General features: G+C 40.2%; 1 protein-coding gene across 2 annotated transcripts in view; it reads right to left on the bottom strand.

Moving 5' to 3' along the window:
* CACNA2D3 (calcium voltage-gated channel auxiliary subunit alpha2delta 3) overlaps positions 1-20,271 on the bottom strand; it is a 494,630-nt gene that overhangs the window by 235,986 nt on the left and 238,373 nt on the right. For both annotated transcript variants that reach the window (XM_079964982.1, XM_079964983.1), the window contains exons 10-11: positions 17,006-17,095; positions 13,969-14,082 (exon numbers count right to left, since the gene is read on the bottom strand). In XM_079964982.1, the coding sequence (XP_079821108.1) occupies positions 13,969-14,082; positions 17,006-17,095 (204 nt within the window). The remainder of the gene's footprint in view (positions 1-13,968; positions 14,083-17,005; positions 17,096-20,271) is intronic.

Genomic DNA, 20,271 nt, shown 5'->3' with positions numbered 1-20,271 from the left:
CTGGAATAGATGGTGTATATTGACTGAGATTGGGCCTTTCTAGTATTTCAGTTTAACTGGTTTGTAATTTGGCTGCTACTACAGTAATTGTAGAGCAAAACACGACAGAGAACAGTAGAGGTTTTTAGGAGCCTCATCCTCTTCCATCTCTTTTGCCATGTCTCTTGTTTGTGTCAAAGTAGAAAATAACAGTCATTATATTTGTGTGTTATAGGAGTAAGCAATGCCACTAGAATGTCAGTTCAATCTGTTTTCTGTCATTCTGTCTGCAAAATGAAACTCATTTCATGAAAGACCATCATACCAAGGGTCCTTCAACTGTGGCAGTGCTTCCTTGATAGAAGCTGAACACCTTGCAGGTATGTGATGAAGAAATAGGTGATCAGTAAGGTTGTGCTTGGAACTAACTTATGTATTTCTAATTGAAGGCACCAACTACATCTGACCAAACAAAATGAGATTATAGGAGGTTCATAACTGGTTCTCCAACCATTGTTATTCTTATTATTTTTAAAGTTAAAGGCAGATGCAGAGATGAGCACAAGCTGGATTGGGGCCACAACACCATGGCAAATGATTAACTGTTTTGCCTCATATCATTTCTCTAATCTAAATTGTTCCCTATCACAGCTGCTGTTTTTCTTTAGGCAATATTTGACTATGTAATCCTTACTTGTAATTTGGATTAAGACAACCCCACGTGCAGGAGCTTACCACATGTTTGTCTGAACTCCTTGATTGTCTTCATTTTGATTTCTTTTCAAACCAGCCAAGTGTTTTCTGTCAGTCCAAATCCAGACTAAGTTTTTTGAATTGTTCATCAGAAACCCAAAATTTCAGCTTATATTGAATCTTAAGGTAAAAACCTAGTGTTAGTGAATAGAACAGTAGAATCAAGCAGCCATGTTTATTCCTGATTACCTGATCATTTCAATTGCACAGTGCTCTAAAGCATATAGCATGACACTGTTACTATGCTATGCAAAATGCACTACAGTCATACTTCGGGTTACAGGCGCTGCAGGTTGCGTTTTTTTGGGTTGCGGACCGCCGAAACCCAGAAGTACCGGAACGGGTTACTTTCGGGTTTTGGCAGTCGCGCATGCGCAGAAGCGCTAAATCACGCTTTGCGCATGCACAGAAGCCCCAAATCGCAACCCACGCATGCGCAGACGCGCTGCTGCAGGTTGCGAACGTGCAACCTGAGCGTCCACTGTAATAATAAAAGAACAGAAAACCAATTAGACACATAAAAAATGTAGCACCCTAAAATACAGCATCATTAAAGTATCTTAAATATTAGCATTCTTCAAATGTTTAATCTTTATAGTATCAGAGCAATCCTCATTTTATTTTATAGAGGCCACCTCGCCTTCTTATCCAATGTTCCTGGGGGAAAGAGACCAAATAAACATCCTTCTCTTTGTAGTCTTGCACCTAAACACAGGAGAGCAAAAACTGGGAGACTGGGAGCTTTCCGTGTTTACTCACAATTAACTCCTATAAACTGGAAGCTGAGTCGCCACTGAGCTCCATTGGACTTACTTCTGTGTAATGGTGCCCACGACTGGGCAGCATGATACTTGCCTTCTAACAACTGCACATTGTTACAACTGAAATCCAATCATCTTAATATAGTGGTAAGAATAATTAAGCAAAATAGTAATTAAGTAAAAGAGTAAGGCCATATGCCTCTTGCAGTTCTGTAACCTCAGCTTTGACTTTAATAATGCTCCATTCCTCAGTGAACTGGAACAGTTTATATCAGCCCAACTCCTCCTGGAATTTATGGGTTTTGTAGAGACTGAAGTGCTGTTAGCACCTGATTAAATAGTAAGATGGGAATAAGAGCCAGTTTCTTTTGCCACTCAACAACCCATTAATAAGTCACTGTGGAGCACCAAAAAAGTAGCTCAAAAACATTTGTGTTTTGTTGAATCACTTTATTTTGGTAAATCTAGCTTGATACCTTGGTGGAAAAACTTAGTTCATTAGGAGTGTTTTATACATTGCTCAGTTTACCTTATGGTTCCCTCATGCCTCTTAAAACATGTCTGTATTTAAAATGCTTTGAAATGAACTAGAGAAGCCAGGTGTTTTCTCATTAAATTATGGATAAAAGGACACTGGCTCCATTTTACTTATCTTTGGATTTTTATTTAGTTTACTGTTAAAACCATCATAAGCAACAAGCCCTTCGTGCATGTGATCTTAAATGAATAGATGCAGTGGACATCTAAGCTGATACAAGCTTTATAAACTCTAATGTCAGGAACTGACACAAATATTTGAAGGTTCAAATGCATGACCATGAATTGTGGCTGGCTTTGGTAGCCAGTCAAAATATATGCTTGCCACTGTCCCTTTATTACTTCAGGGAAGGGATGGAAAGAACCATTTTCTAGGCTCAGGAGAAATGCTTGCCATTTGGTTAAGTTTCAGTGGTCTTGGAAGATCACTTAACGATTTCTCTGTCTGTTGTACCAGTTGTTGTGTTCTATGCTAGATGCTGTATGGTTTTTAATTATATTTCTTGCTTATTTTAATTCATATATTGTATTGTGATACAATACAATAACATATAAGAAACAAAAAGCAATAAAAATATACTTTAAAATTAATATGATTATTTAATGCAGACATGCCACCTGAATGAAGTTCACAGACCACTGCTGGTCCACAGACCATGATTTTGGAACCCCTGGGCTAGACAGTGTTTTATTGTCCTCTCTTTCTGCTGCCTCCTACCTCCCTGTAACCTCAAGCTTCCTTTTTTCTGGCTCCTAGGGAATCAAAAGGTTAGTCAGAACTAACTACTTTCTATGGCATTTGTTTAACAATGAATAGACCCATTTGTTTTATTTTCCACCCTTTTTTATTATGAAATCTTTGCATCAACCCTAGATCAGTAGCTCTCTGGTGCTAAAGTAGACAACAAAGCTAAACAACGAATCAACAGAGTGATACTGCAGCAGAACAATTCAAGATGGATGTTGACAAGCTGTAAACAATTTAAAGGAGAGCAACAATATGTTCCATGAAGGAAACCATATGAGGGGAAAATATTTATCAGGTGGGTATATTTTGACAATTTTAAAATATTCAAAAGAATTTCAGAAAGAAAATAATCTTATTCACAGAACATAATGCAATTTTTTTTAAAAGGTGAGTTAAAATAAAATAAACTATAAAGGTTATTTACATTAAATAGCCTGGAGCTGGGGGTAGGAACACCTCATAACATATGCAATAAATTGTTCATGTTAACTGCAAAATCAATTATTTTGGAATTTTTTTTAAGCTGGACAGAAAGGTCACCTTAAATTCAGACTGTGGACTCCAAGCATTATATCCACGATAAGCTGGAAATGGCAATGACATAACCTATGAAATAAACTGCTTTTTGTATTGACGCAGAACAAATGCCATAAATGACAGTAACGAGAGTAAACAGCAGCCTGTGAACATCACAGTTCATATAAAGGTGAATTCACCTGTTATGTCCTCACAGTACTCAGTGCTGGCTAACTGTGTAGCATGATAAGGGGAAATGGTATGTCTATTTATTTTTAAAAAAATTATGCCCCAGGTTTCAATTCACAATACAATAATATGAATACAACAATGGAATAGCACTGAAACAAACAATGCACAACCACAAAAAAGCCAAAGAAAACAACAGCAGAAGCATTCAAAGCAAGGAAACTGGGTCCAATAAAACAAGCAGCAATAATACAACAGAGGGTTGTACCAAGTGAAGTCACGAGACTAGTGGAACAACTTCCACTTGTGCAACAGAACTTCCCTTGCCTCACCCTTCCCGCATCTCCTCCAGTTTGCTCTTGGGTCCCGTCCACCCCCCCAAGTATTTGGAGTAGTTTTGAGGGGAAGGGCACAGGAGGAGGAGAGAGAAGCAAAGCTCCACTGTTCCAAGTGGAGGTCATTCTACTCATGCTATAAATTTGTTTAAATTCAATTCAAAATCGCTGCACATAAAACAAGGTTTTTAACTTTGCATCTGAAGGTAGTCAAGGTGGGTGCAAGGCAAACCTTTCCAGGGAGAGAGTTTTAAAGTTGAGACACTGAACCTTGATGATGGAAGGGGCATTTGGGAAAGGGCCTCAGGGGAAAATCTTACTTAATGAATGAGCAGGTTCATCGGGGAGTTGGCAGTCTTTCAGATGTTATCCGTGTTGACTAAAGTTTCACACTTCCTAATGCTCTAGTCTAGTGGAAACGGCAGTTATCACGTGAAGAGAGTTTATGTGAAAGACTTCCCACAAGAATAAGATTCAAGGTTGCCTATAACTGTTGCCAGTTAGAGATGGAAGATTTGTCATATATATACAGTGGACCCTTTGGATACGAATTTAATTCGTTCTGGGGGTCTGTGCGCACCCCCCAAAAAAGTACCTGAAAGTTACGTAACCAGAGCGGTACGTTACTGGAGACATAGAGAGAGAGAGAGAAAGAGAGTTAGTTAGTACAGCAGTATAGTCCTTTAACTGTGATAATGCCTCTTGCTTGCTTGGACTTCGGCATCTCTCTTACAAAGGTAAGAGTCACCTCAGACTTTGCATCTGGCCCTGCACACCACTGTTATGTGGCCCTTGGAATGCTGCCTACAAGAAAACATAGCACTCAGAATGGGAAGAAAAAGTTTCCAGACCCTATTCCAAAGTATTTAAGAGAGGTGGCTCTTTTTTACTTTATTAAAATATTGTTTTTAAAAATCCAATGCCTAGCTGTTGGGTTCAAGGCACAGGAGAAAAACAATAAACCCATCCACACACTTTGAACTTCAGAACTGTACATTAATTGAGCACATGCAGAGTCACGTACTGGTGGAGCAACAGAATCAGAAACAGGAGGGCAGTAGGGGTTTGTTTTCACCAGTATAAGCAGTGCAGCTGTTTTAAAATGTGTTACAGTGGTGCCTCGCAAGACGAAAAGAATCCGTTCCGCGAGTCTCTTCGTCTAGCGGTTTTTTCGTCTTGCGAAGCAAGCCCATTGACGGCTTAGCGGATTAGCGCTATTAGCGGTTTAGCGGCTTTTAGCGGCTTAGCGGATAAGCGGCTTAGCGGCTTAGAAAAAGGGGGAAGGAAAAAAAAACCACAGGAACTCGCAATACATTTTCGTCTTGCGAAGCAAGCCCATAGGAAATTCGTTTTGCGAAGCACCTCCAAAACGGAAAACTCTTTCGTCTAGCGAGTTTTCCGTCTTGCGAGGCATTCGTCTTGCGGGGCACCACTGTATATGAGTTCTGAATGGAACCTCAGCCGGTAATCTGGCCGCTGCAGTTGTTTCTGGGTCATCTTAAAGGGCAACTCCAAGTAGAGTGCATTGCAACAATCCACTCTGGAAATTACTACACTATGAAGAACCATGGCCAAGTTATCTCTGTCCAAAAGGGGCTGCAGCTGGTGAACAGCTGGAACTGGGCATTTCTAGTCATCGAGGCCACTTGAACTTCAGGCAACAATGTACTGCCAAGCTATCAACCTGCTCCTTCCAGGGAAGTCTAGGACAAGCTGTCTTCCCCCTCCCAGACTTAAGAATTTAGAACATATAACACCACTGCCTTTTAAGGATACCGCTTCAGTTTATTGACCCACATCCAGCCTGTCACCATCTCCAAACACTGGTCTAGCACCTCAGCTGCCTCTCCCAATTCAGATGGAACAGAGAGGCAGAACTGAGTGTTAACTGCATATTAATGACACCTCACTCCAAATCTCCTGATGACAGCTCTCAGAGGCTTCATATAGATGAAGCATGGGGGACAAGATGGAAGCCTGCAGGAAACCACAGGACAGCTCCCCTGGTGCTGAACAGTAGCTTTCTAGAAATAGCTCTGGAGATAGGAGCAGAACAAGTAGTACCATGTCTCCAAACACCAGCTCCAGAAGCATACCTTGGTCAATGGTATCAAATGCTGAGGAGTAGACTGGAGGAAAAGGCTCACAATGACTCAGTTCATCTCCATCCTGCTATGGAGTAAGTTGTTCAACAGGACCTCTCTATAGAGCTTCAACTGCCGGTCACCCTTGCTATCTTGGGTGCTATGTCTGCTGCTCACTGCCTTATCTTTTTGATGCTATAACTGCTACAGGGTCTTGCTACTCTGCTACTGTGCCTTAGGGGTACCAATTACAGATAAATCAGAATAGTCACTCAAGGCTTCTACGGCATGTGAAGCTGTTGTGCTGTCATGGATGCTTCATCACTATAGTGGCATCAGGAGCAGTGTGTCCCGTAAGTAACTTTGCCACGTCTGTGGGCCGCAAGCAAGCATCTTGGCAGAACTAGAAATAAGACTGCTTGTGCAGCCATGGCTCAGCCCTTTCATGTGCATAAGTTTTGTATGCAATCTAAATTAAAACACATGATCATATTCTCTTCTCTTCCTCAGACACAGATATGAATTTTCATGTGAAGTGAACATAAAAATAGGGGTGTGAACTTGATCAAAGCAAAATCATTCAAATCTCCGGGAAATGTTTATAGTAATCCACTTGTTTCTGTCACAGATGTTTCAGCTGGTACAATTTAGCTTGCGTGCACATTTACTTAAAGAAATGATTAACTGCTTCTCTTTTTGCAGATAGTTCTCACAGAAGAATGAAAAAAAAAAAAAAGACTTCATCACTTTCTTTTTGTTCCACAGTATGCTTTTCTTATGAAATGAAATTAGCAAGCATATTTAAAAATATATCTGGTTCCACACAATAGTCAGTTTTAAGGTAATTAAACACAGGCATTTGCTTTCCCCCCAAAAAGAGAGGGGGAAAAGAACATTTCTTTTTCAGTTAAGGTGGGCATAAAAGATAACACAGAGCTTTTCCTGGGCAAGGAAGATTAACACGTAATCCATCACTTGATTGGTTGCTTTGCTGCACACATTTTTGTTTAAAGCCAACATTTAAAAAAAGAGTTGACTACAGTTCCCGGATGCCATTTAATGTTCATGATCATGTTCCTGGAAACAGTATTACTTGGATCCACAGCCAAACCCTGAATATTCCTTCCACCAAACCTCCATCAGACCATGTTCCTGCCCCTGGTGTCCAGCACCTTACAGAAAGTTGCACAAATCAGAATGCATTCAAAGACTGGTGAAGGCAACTTCTGAGAACTCAGAAGGACAGTAAGTTATGCCTCATGACTATCCAAAGTTCTTTCCCACTATTATATAAAAGCAGCGATCTCTGCGACAGATCATATGGTTCCCATTTCTCAATGTGGGGTTGTTTTTTCAGCTGGTCCTTGGACTGGATAATTCCATAGTCCTTGCTGGGCATACCAAATCTTCTCTGCTGTATCAGTGCAAGACTGTACTTCTGATTCAAACAAAATATACTCACATGGAAAAGACAACTTGTTTTCATTGATGAAGAACTGGTTTAATGTCTGGAGAGCTTCTCTTATGCCTGTTCTCCCCCTATGTGTCCCCCCATGGGGCCCTGCTGAAATTTGAGAGCCCAAAATCCACCACTGGCAAGGGAAACAGATGCTAAATCTTTGGGTTGCTTTCTGCTGATCCAAAGGGTAAGACTAGAGCCAGTGGGTGGAAATTGCAAGAAAGAAATTTGGGACAAAGCTTTAGGAGAAATTTCCAAAGAGCTCCCTGACCTTGTTATAGACAGCCTTGGGAGGTGGGGGAGGGAGGCATTCTCCTTCACTGAATATATTTAAGCAGATACTGGACAGTCATATGTCAGGGGTACCATGGCTGCACAATAGACTCTCTGTGTGTGCTTGTGACTAGATGGCCTCTAAGTAACCTTCTAATGCTAATGATTTTTCATTCTAGAAATAAAATGTAGGCAGGTAACTAACAAAAAAGCAAGATAAAAATGTATAAAATACCATATTTTTTGCACCACAACACTCACTTTTTTCCTCCTAGAAAGTAAGGGGAAATGTCTGTGCGTGTTATGGAGGGAATGCCTACGGGTGGCATGCCTACGGATTTTCCTCCTCTAAAAACTACGTGCGTGTTATGGTCGGGTGCGTGTTATAGAGCGAAAAATACGGTAACTAATCTTCAGCAGAAGAGCTATTTAAAAGAAAAAAATAATAAAAATTAGAATGGTCTTTTGTTAGTTCAGTTGTGGAGTCAGCCTATTTTATGAAATCATAACACAGAACAACTTCACATTTCTACTATTATTGAGGTACTCATGATGGCTTCTAATTTTTTAGCAGCATGTCAAACAACAGATGGTGAATTATACAATGAAAAATTACAGTGCAGTGAGATATGTTCTCCATTAATGAGTCCCAAGTGATTCATGATTCTGAGGTGTATTTTCAAGATATGAATCCCCAAGGAAGAAACACCACGAAACAAAGACACTGCGGAGCATCCAGCCATAAATTCAACTCATCTTCCATGTTATAAACCAGGAAAGATTCTTTGATTGCTCTTAAGGGAAACCTCAGCTATTTAGATTAAAGCTTAACGGAAGTCAGTGCTCCAACGTTTTCCCATAAAAACAGAATGTATTTACTCTGATGCATAAGTCACCTCAACTTTTTATACAACCAATTAAAGTAAGAGCTGTAGAGATGGTTATGTCATAGTGCTAAAAATAACTCCAGTATTTAAAACCTTTGCACAGAACTGTATATGCTGTAGGACTTGCTTTCTGGTGGGCATGGGAAACAATCAATTAAGTCTACTAATGTTGATAACTAATTTAATCAACGCCCATCCTTCTCATAGCTAATAGTCAAATAGTGTTAATATCAGTCCCAAATATTAGGGGTCATAACAAAGATTACTCAGAATGCTGATCTTCCATTTGTACTTGTTAATGTCTGATGATTCCCCGTTGCCCACCAGGCTTCTTCTCCCCCTCCTCCTCCTCCTCCTCCTCCTCCTCCTCCTCCTCCTCCTTCTCTAATGCTGAACTCAGATGGCTCCATGCTGACCACACTGAAGCCACCCAGATTATTATTTTTTCAAAAATACCCAAGGGATACCTATAGTATACCCATGTACATAACATGAAAATTATTCTCTAAAAGGGCCCCCAAATCAGGAAAAAATCCAGAACATTATTGTGTATGTACAGCCTCACGCAACAGGCTGGGAAGGCTTTTAGCAGCTTCCCACAGCGGAAGAAGTGTAGAGTGTGCTTAAGATGCCTAGTGCATTCAGAGTAGGTATGATGGAAATTCCCACCAAAGATCTTTGCCACACTTTGAGAAGCAGCAGAAGTATCAGGATCATAGCCACCATTTTCCTACTTGAGATCATTTAATTAGAGATGCAAGAAAGGAAACTGGAAGTTCTACATGCCAAATATGCACTTTACCCATGGATATAATTTCCCCCTCACATCCCCAATTTGGAAAACTATATTCCATTTCACTACAAAATTGTAACAGCAAGAAAGCCCTCAAAGGGTAGATAATCATCCTGTTTCAGGTTACAATGCCCTAGAAGGTGTCTGAATCCTTCCTTTTGCTCATGAGACATCTCATGATTCAACACACAGTACACACTGACCTTTGAAATATTCTGACTCTTTCTTAAGAAAAGAAAATCAATTTAATAACACCAGGACAACAGCGATTTGCCGTTTCTAATGTTCCGTGCGTGTAGCATCAGCATATTGCTAAGCTACACAGGGTTGGTTAAAATTCTAGGGAATGCTTTAATCTCCTTGTAGATGGCAGTCTAGAGGAAACAGATAAATGGTCACTGCGGTTATGTCGTGGTCCAGCTATCCATTTTGCCAAATGGATGTTAATGTTCTAAACCATTATTTTACCCTTGTGGAAAGTGAGGGGGAGAACCATATGCTACCCTTTTTACTTTTTAGAAGCTCTCTACAGGTACTCTTGTACACTGCAGGGTTACAGTTTGTTCACTGAAATGTGGCGTTTTATAGTTGCCTCAGCTTGGACTTGTATGGTGCTTTACTCATGAGTCTTTATTTTATAAAACTAAACATCTTGGTTTCTACTTGTGCAGGTTATCCATGAAACTTAAAACCATGAAAGGTCAGACTTCTGAGTTGCAGTGAGACCCTAAATAAATTTAAAAAACAAAAACAAAACAAAACCTGCTCCATGCTGCAGAAGTTACACTTAACACACAGGAGGCCAGGATTAGCCTCCTGACTGCCTTCACATGAGTCATACCTAGGTACACAATCAACTTCCTAGGCGTCGATGACTGGTTCCCTGATTGGTGCCAGAGTTATAGTTTAGGAAGCAGCAGTGGCAACTGTATAAATAGACTGTATAGTTTGAGCCATAAAGTGATTGTGACATGTGCATCATGTACTCCAGCAGAGACTAGCCAATAAGGCTGCTTCCCTTCACATCTTTTATAAAGGTTTTAATGACAAAATGAATAGCTGCCAACAGCATCAGTGTCAAGTGAAGAAATGTGTCAGTTTTGATTATCTACACTGTCCATCATATGTATTGAAGATGCTACTGCTGCCATACCATGCAAATAAGGTGTATTTATACCATTAACATCACACAATATTAGGGGAAGAAATCCCAAAGACACAAGGCAAATAATATTTTCATATTTCATCTACTACATCTACTTTGAACTAAGTTATCATGAGGTATACAATTATTAGGGGCAACAGGGTACAATTCAGGATACCTTTGCATGTGAATTGTACTGTTTTAATGGTTTTGTGTGGGATAAAATTTGGGGTACCTTTGCATATGTGTTGTTTTTTTTTACTCTGTTCATAATGGTTCTTGGACGTAGCTAAGGGGGATGGGAAGGTCAGCTGCCCCCCTTAAATCAATAAAAATCAATAAAAAATACTTAACTGTCAGGGAACTGACATCAGAGCGAAAAGCGGAGGCAGGGCTCCAGAGCGATGCCGGAGAGGGAACCAGTCGGGGGGAAGGAATTCAGCGTGACACCAATAGAGAGGAGATGGAGGAATCGGTGTCAGGGCTCCAAGACCCTTCAACCGAAACCAGCGGAGAGAGCGCTGGCACGCCCTTGCCATCCCCTTACTTGCGCAGACGTGTTCCGCGCAGGGAACATAGGCGGAGACTTGGGGTCAAGCAGCTTTTATGCTGGAAGAGATTCAAGAAACGCCCACTGGCAGATTCTGCAAGTGACTAACAGGTCACGGAGGGCGAGCTCTAACCCTAAACATGTTTGAGCAAACCATCTAATTGAAGTGGAGGCAGTTTACGCACGAGTAACCACACTATACCATTACATTAACTAACTGAGGTTTTGTTTCCACCCATGTAATGGTTAATGTGTGATATAATTCAGTGTACCGTTGTATAAGAATATTTACCATTTTTAATGGCTTGAATGAGATATGAATAATTCAGGGCACCTTTGTATGCAAACCTTGGGCCTGCTTATTTTGTATCTAAGATTGTGTATCAAAGACTGCTTTCTTTCAGACATCTTCCTGCTTCCAGGTGGAAAGGGCAAAAGGGGAGCAAAACATAAAGCCCAAAATGCATGCACAAAGCCCAGAGAAGATCAGATCACCAGTGCTGAACCCTTTTTTGAGATTAGAAATCTCACCTGGATTCACTATGGGCAGTGGCGTAACGTGGGGGGTGCAGGGGGGGCCGGCCGCACCGGGCGCAACATCTGGGGGTTAGGGGGCGCAAATCCACAGGTTACGGGGCGCAAATTACTTGCCTTGCCCCGGGTGCTGACAACCCACGCTATGCCACTGACTATGGGCCACAAACACATACTGTGTGCACATGGCAGGGAGCCTCAGCAAGATGACCCTAACACAATTACATGTATGCTGGTCCTAATTTTCACAGGCTTCAGGGCACTAAAGTGTGCTCTTCCACAGCTACTGCCAGAAAGTCCAACTAGATTCCAGGACAGCACTTCAGCCAGCTCACATTCTGCAGTCCTAAGCCATCATCTTCCAACAGGAATGACCTTAGATTTCTAATTTCTAGTCAGTTCTACAAGCCCAGCCAACTTTCAACTGCGAAATTCAAAACATGTACTGTTGTTTCTGACTCAAACTATGCATTTAAGATATTGCCTTGTCCATCTCATACCTCATACCAACACAGCAATACTTCTGAATAGAAATGTTCAAAAACATAAGCAGACCTTGGGTGGAAGTCCTTTTCTCCACAGGATTTGGAAGTGTATCTCATTTAAGTTCAGTGTGCTGGAACTTGTGTACAAAGCCCTTGGGACCAGGATACCTATGAGATGGTCTCATTCCTATTTAACCAAACAAGCCCTGTACTTGGCAGGAGAGAGCCTCATGCAGATACCGTCTCAGCAAGAGGTCCATCTGTATGATGCAGGAATTGGGCCTTTAGCCTTATCAAGCCTTCAGAACTCCATCCCTTTACATATCAGACAGGCAGCATGTCTCTTTGCCTTTTGTTGTTTAGTCGTTTAGTCATGTCCGACTCTTTGTGACCCCATGGACCAGAGCACGCCAGGCAAACCTATCTTCCATGGCCTCCCGCAGCTTGCCTTTTACCACCTATTGAATACCTTCCTTTACAAATAAGCCTTTTAAGTTATTTTTATCCTAGTCTGCATCTGATTTGAAGCTGGTTTTATATATGAAATTGCTTTATGTATGTTTTTGTTGTTGAATCATTTCAAGATGTGTTATAGGAAGCAATTCATAAATGGAATTATTATTTTCTCAAAAAAATGTTTTTAAAAGGCAACTACTGACAAAGCACATCCTGCCTGATCATGCAGTATAAACACAATTACTAACCATTATAATTCTTTTCACAGCAGCTCATTTTGCATTTTTTATTTCGTGAATGGCAAGGGTGATTTTCTATAAAATCATCAGAAGAAATTAATTCCCGAGTCAATCCCAGACAGTTAGCAGATACTCACACCTTAATTTCAACTTTACTAGGTCTAGCTGTCTTTCCCAAAAATCAGAGATACACGGCTAGAGTATAATTTCACTGTTGTTTAAAGCTGTGAAATTATACTCTAGCTGTGTCACAATTTCTATGCCATTTTACCCCAAAGTCTAGTAAAGTAAATGGGAATACTCTAAAGCAGACAGATTACTAAATACACCCCAATTCAGTATTTTATGCTGTCACTGAGCTGCCCCACAAATGGTAAAACAATTCATTTTTTTTAAAAAAAGTAAAATAGTCATGCAAACCCAGCAGCAGATTTATAAGTATGTTCAGCATGGGCAAAATTAGAGGTCCCTGAGGTTGAAGTGCTCCCAAGTTATTAGCATGGAATAATAAGTGAGCCTTTGAAATGCAACTACAGACGGTGAGTTGCCATTGTTGAATTCTAGCATTACAAATTTTTGCATTGTTTCCACTCTTCATTTCTCCTACTCCCCAATTAAAGTCAGTGGAGGCTGGTCCAAAAACGCAACCAGGACCTAGCTCTACCAAACGAAATGTCAAGCACATTTCTTTAAAGTTCTCCCCAAATCTCAAAGCCACACTCTTTCCTGTCTCATGCATCCTTCCATAAATATGCAGTATGTTTCTCAACACCACTTTTTTTAAAGCAACAGCTAGGAGAAGATGCATTTACACAGGAAATGATCCATTCTAAGTTTGGTTGGGTTTTTAAAATGCAGCAAACACACATATAATAAGATAAGAAGAGCCCTGCTAGATCAGGCCAAAGGCCCATATAGTCCAGCATTCTGTTCTCACAATGGCCAACCAAATGCTCTTGAGAAGCCTGCAAGCACAAAAGCATACTCCTGGTCAATTTTAATCCAGATCGAAGCTTACCTGATATTGTTTGCTCTGCTTTTCAGTTGACAAGTATCTGCCTTAGAGCACAACTCTGTTGGTCAAGGTCCCACTAGTAGAGAATATTTGTATTTGAGAGCATCAGGGCTATAAATGTACACCTTCTTAAATCAAAGAAATTTGCACGAAATATGCCACAATTTTGGCATGTTTTTTTTGTCATCACCAGATACATTGTTTCACAGATACAAGATATAATGGACTTACCTTCCTATCTGGCCAATTATACTTTTCAAAAATGGCATCATAAGTGTCCACAGCACCATCCGTAATCAGCATTATGGCTTGACTGCAAATACTCCCTTGTCCTGTATGATTGAACTGGGAAACAAGCAAACAAATATTCATTGAGTTCTGGCATACTTAGCTAGGCAAATGAGTATTTGCTGTAAGAAAACCATGCTCATAATTCCAGTGTGCATATGCTTTACTGAAAAGCATCCAGTGCTATAGCCATCACTTTCCTGCTTGTTCCCTCAAAAAAAAGCAAGCTGCAGATGAAACCCCTATGGAATTTAGTACTACATCAGGGCTATAAATGTACACCTTCTTAAATCAAAGAAATTTGCAGGAAATATGCCACAATTTTGGCATGTTTTTTTAATGTTAAGGTGAATGGGATTGACAATCACAATGGCGAGGGGAAAATACAACTCCCATTTTACTCATGACTCTTTTTTCAATTTAGGGTATTTATCTTCTTGGACTCCTACCCGCTACTTCCCCTGGGCTCACACCTACACCCAATCCCAAACACAAATTAAATCTATAGATTTTTCAAAGCAGATAAGACTCCCTCATCTTCTCAGGCACCCTGTAACTTTTCTGTCCCATCCTGAACCCACCAATTGTTTAGCCACCAATGAAGTACAGAAACCAAGGTTCCACCATAATGTTTCCTTTGCACAAAGTAATTATGTTATCTGTAATTCTGCATGCTCATATTAGAAACTGGGGCATGAATTAATCTAGCAGTCAAATCTTTTTCCAGTTAAACCAACCTCCCTTTGTAAGGAAGGCAGTTTTAATAGGAGTTCTTGTAGTGCCCAGATCAACCCATCTAGAAAGAGATTATATCAATGACTGTGCAGCAAATGTAGCAACACAGTAATTGGGTAATGGCATAGCTGACAGTAAGTAACAGGAGGTTGTGTTTGTTTCTTTAACAACCAAGCAGAAGACTCCTCCCTCAGTGCTGTTACTGAGCCTTGGATTCCACCTACTTGGATTCCCTACTATGATGGGAAACAAGTCTGCCTTCCTGAAAATGGGGTGATTGGAAGAGAGGGTGGGGAAAATCGCACCTGCATTTTCTTTCACTTCTGGGATTACCTCTGGGGTTATAACTTGGCAACCACTAAGTAATGGTCAAATGTGACATTCAATGGCAACTTGCCAAGATAAAACCAGCCAAATCAGGGCCCATGACTTCTAAAAGTAGAAAACCCTTTTTGAAAAGGGACATTTCCCATGTCTAAAGGCACCTGTTGTTCTTCCTGAACTAAATCAAGGACCGTATGTAAAAAAAGAAATGGTGTATTAAAATACCTTGGAGGTGGGCTGTCTTCATCTCTTTATTTTAAAACATTGCTTTATTCTGTCTGAATCTATCATATTCCACAGAATAAGCTACCGTATTCTCTTTTTAAAGCAGGTGATTAAATGTAAATGCTTTGATGAGTAATATCTCCTCATATGTGTCTAGAACTTTTTTTTTTAGTTTTTATTGAATAGAAGGAGTGATGAAAGTCTTTTCCATAATAATAACAATGACAAGAGCCTTATAATGAACTACAATTAACTCAGTGATTCATCAGTTACCAGTGAAAATTTTGATGCATCCTGACATTTGTAGCTCTTGGTTGTGATTAACAGTCTTTGAAATGTCACAGAATTTTATTTAATTGGTTAAGACTTTTTTAAAAAAAAGATAATCACGGCAAAGATCACATTTATCCCCAAAAGAGATAATTGCAGTTGTCACATGATATAGCAGACATTCTGCTGAAACAAGCATTTCTGTAGTCCTGCAGAAACCTATGGGAGTTGAATTTATCAAATGTTGGGGAGAGTTTGGACATAGTTACGATCACATCTTTCAAAATCATTTGTACCAACAACTATTAGCTCTTTAGCAAGCTAAGTTATACTAAAATACAAGAAATTATAAGTGAAAATTAGTCAAGCTTAAATGCTATAGCCTATGAACCAGTCTGAAAAGCAAGACTCAGTAGACTAAGAAGAACACATTTAAGCATGAGAATGTGCCAACCTGTAATTCTGAAGAATAAATTTACATACCACATACTGCTGGATAAAAAGAAAATTACCTAAATTATCCCTGTAAAAATATAGCACAGTGTCTTTTGATACTAATCTGTATTCTGTAAGAATGCAGGAGGAAACCATTATTTAATTTTTTTTTCATAGAAAGTTACATACATACATACATACATACATACATGTATGTGTGTGTCAGGGAACTGCCATCAGTGCAGGAGGGAGAGAGCAAAAGCCAAATGGATTATAGAGAGCCTCCAGGGATCGTGGGAAGTAGCTCCTCTTCAACAGAAGAGAGTAAATGCAGCTCCAGTGGAGAGGAGGTGCAGGAGTCGGAAGTGGCGAGGCAGTCCCAGGACTCCTTGCCTGGGAGAAGCGGGGAGGCAAGGGGTCCTCTGCTGTCCACGCCCTCTTTGCGCAGAAAGCATTCGTGCAGAGAGGGGAGGCGCAGACTGGGCGTCAAGAAGCTGCTTTGCTGGGGAAAGTTTAAGAACCGCCCACTCACGGATTCTGCCAGCGATTGAGTCAGCCACGGGAGAGTGGCGCTCCGGACAGATAAAGTTTATTTTGGCAGCAAAGCCAAGTCTTCACAGCCAAGTAGGGAGATATTTGCTTGCTTGCTCCCGAGCGACCACGTGGAAACATAACAGTGTGTTTCCAGAGTTTAAACCATGCTCAAGGTAGCTTACAACATGAAAAAATACAAAACTACAATATAACAAAAGTAGTTGTAAAGAATAAGTACAGGTAAAACATAAAAAATGCACAAAACTTAACAGTTTCCACATAAATCACAAGATCTGTAATAAAGATACAAAAAACCCAACAACCCAACAGCCACAGCTTCCCACAACAAAAAATACCCCCCAAACAATACCCCAGCCTAAGCAGGTGACAACTGAAACAAAATACAAAACTTATAAAGGCCAGTAACAACAAAACTTAACAAAAAGCAGTAACTTACATCACTGAGCATGTTGAAAGCTTCAATTAAAGCTATATCCAACATTCCGATTCCTTTTGCAAAAAGTTTGTCAAGGTGCTCCCTGAAGTGCTGGGGAGGTGAGAAGAAAATAAATGGTGTTTCAATCAACATATTTGTGAAGATTTTTGCATTACACCTACCCTTGAAATCTTAAAGGCAAAATCAAGGAATGTGGCTTCTGGAACAGCATCAGGTGCTTTTTACGAATTCTGGAGGGGAAAAGCTCAAATAAAGCAGGTCTTTGCCCCTCTGGTTTCAAGAAGAACGCTTTAAACTTTTAAAGAAAAGTGTGCCTGTCAGATATATTTATTGTGACAATTTATAAAGAAAAAGTACCGAAGAATATACAACAACAATAAAAACCAAGTGAACAAGTTCACAAAAATCATAAGATATATGATTCAAAGTTAAGTCCAAAGCGTACGATATAGGTTATCTGCGGACAGAACAATGGCTTCTTAACTAGGTTATAAGATTCAATGATATTTACATTAACTGTTAATCAATAAGTATTGTCTAAAGAATGCAGTGTTGTCTCCACAGAGAATGGAATTCAGTGGACTCATGTACAGGAAGACATGGCGGCTGTCTGGTCACAATATCAAACTTCTATTGTCAACCGTGGAAAGGGGAAAACTAGGAGGAAGGGAGAACAAGGAAGGAAGGGAATACAGTGGTGCCTCGCAAGACGAAATTAATTCGTTCCGCGAGTTGCTTCGTCTTGCGATTTTTTCGTCTTGCGGAGCGCAGATTCCCCGGGTATTAACGGCTTTAAGAAAAAGGAAGCAAACCCGCAAAACGTTTTCGTCTTGCGAAGCAAGCCCATAGGGAAATTCGTCTTGCGAAGCACCTCGAAAAACGGAAAACCCTTTCGTCTAGCGAGTTTTTCGTCTTGCGAGGCATTCGTCTTGCGGGGCACTACTGTACTGCTTAAGACGGCTAGTCCAAACAAAGTAGAAAGACAAAGCTTCCTCATAGCTCCAGAAGGCAGGGCCCAGGTGTGGCCTCACAAGAGACTAGCGGCATCTGAAACACAAAATGGAGGTTGCTGCTGCCTGCACTGTCCTAGGCAAACAAGACACAATGCTCGAAGTCAGCAGATTGCATACATACAACCATCACCAACAGGTGGCATAGACAAGAGGTACTATGAATACAGCACAGGCTCTGTTTTAACACAATCCGTTTGTTAGTCTTTAAGGTGCCACAATGCTCTGTTGCTTCAGATGCAACATACAAATACAGCCATGCCTATGGAACTCAAGATACTTGCAGTAGGATGAATTTTATTTCATATTCGTTTTGCCTGCTGTATCTTTTTATTTTCTTTTAAATGACTGAAAATGCTCAGTATGCAACAGCCCTTTCTAAAAATTACACACACAAAAATATATATGAAAATGTAGCCTTTAGATTTAATAAAGAAAAGAGTGGCACACTGTTAAATAGGGTTCCATAAAAGGAAATTGTATGCACTAATTCCTTGTATGAGTTATTTTTCTAAACCTTCTCTATGAAGCATTTTTTCCTGCTCTTTAGTGAAATAATGCATTCACATGGTTTAGTAGATGAAAAAATATTATGAAACTTTCATAAGTTAAGAAGGAAAAAAATCCCTGCTTAAGGCAATTTTGAAGCATATGTTACTGCTGCAAAACTAGGCAGGTTTTCCAATGCAATTAGTGTAGCTTAATGTTCATGGTGACCCAGTAAATATGGTTCACACAGCTCAATATTTCAAAACACCTAACGGCAAAATCTTGTTGATCTAAATAAGCAGTTAAGGCATAATGAATCTTGTAGCCAAGATTGTGGAATGTGTTTCACAGCATTTTGCTATTAAAATTTAAGCAAACATTGAGAAATATGTCCATTCCAACATGTTTCATTTTAAATGCTAGTGACATTTTATCTTCTTAACTTAGAAAGCATACCATGAATATAAAATCTAGGGACTAGAACAGGGATGGAGGTGCGGGGGGGGGGGGAGATCTTCAGATTTATAAAGCTATCTTGAGAGTCGGCTTCTGGTGATGATGTTACATTGCAAACCTCTGATGTTACATTGCAAACCTCTGAACTATGTTTCAAAGCTGAGAAAAGGCCAAGAGATTCCATGTTCCCTTAAAGCATCTTGTCCCTTCTGAAGGCAAATTTCACTATCCTATTGCAACTACACACATCATTATGGGCACAGCTATTAACTGTAAAGCTAACTCAAGGCCAGCCAATGTGATGCACTCTAGGTGATGTTGGACTCCCATCAACCCAAAGGTAATGGTCAGGAATGATGGGAGTTGTAGTTCAGTACCATTTGGAGGGCAGCTATCCCTGGGATTAAAAATAAAATCTGCATAACCAAGGTTTGGACAGATTAACCTTCTAGTTCTTTGTTGGTTGGCATCTGTCTGTCATGAGACAAGGGAGGAGCACACCATTGCAGTCAAACTGTTGGAAGGTTGCAGCTCCTGCTGTAGCTGTAGAGACTGATGAGGAAGAGACATGTTTTGTTGCAGGTGGGGAAGGTATCCACTTGTGTTGCTGCAGATGCACCATGGTGTTTCTTCTCTCTGCACTCCTCTCAGCAGTCATTCATCCTCTGGTCACTGCTATGGATACACTACTTGAGTAGCTTTTCAAACTGTTTCTCAAAATTCAAACTCACAAAGCAGTGACCCAACCCTAGAAACTGTCAATGAAAACTCAAGGGAATGGCAAAGGCATCCTAGCGTGGACCCTTTGAGTCCTGTGCACCATGGCATCTGCCTTGGCATTACCACACCATTCAATCTCCAGCAGCGTTACAATTCTGGAAAGGCAGCAGGAACACTGGTGGCTTGGTGCATGAGATATAACACCATTTGTAGCTTCAAGTAGTCCCTGTGCCTTGTATGAGTGGAGGGAAGGAATGTGATGCAACATTTCGGAACTGAAAACATAAGCAGACTTAAACTTTTGAATATTTCCAATGGGGAACAATAAACTTCCCTAATTAAAGATGGGAACAGTCTAACTCTCACCCACCTTAACCTTGCACTTCTGAAACTGAAACCATGAATTAGACTGTACCAAAACGCACCTATGGGACAAATTAAAAAAGTGTTCCTTTAACATTAATAGGAAACGAGATGGGAAAACTTTTTAGCCTCTTCAGCATGAATGTTTCCCCAGTAGTACTTCTTTGGATTTAAATTTTTAAGCTTGCAATAAGCCTTTCCCCTTTATATTTATATGCTAACATGATG

Source organism: Podarcis cretensis (assembly GCF_951804945.1).
Source record: "Podarcis cretensis genome assembly, chromosome: 2".
Lineage (NCBI taxonomy): Eukaryota > Metazoa > Chordata > Lepidosauria > Squamata > Lacertidae > Podarcis > Podarcis cretensis.
This window is presented reverse-complemented; position numbering and strand designations above follow the sequence as displayed.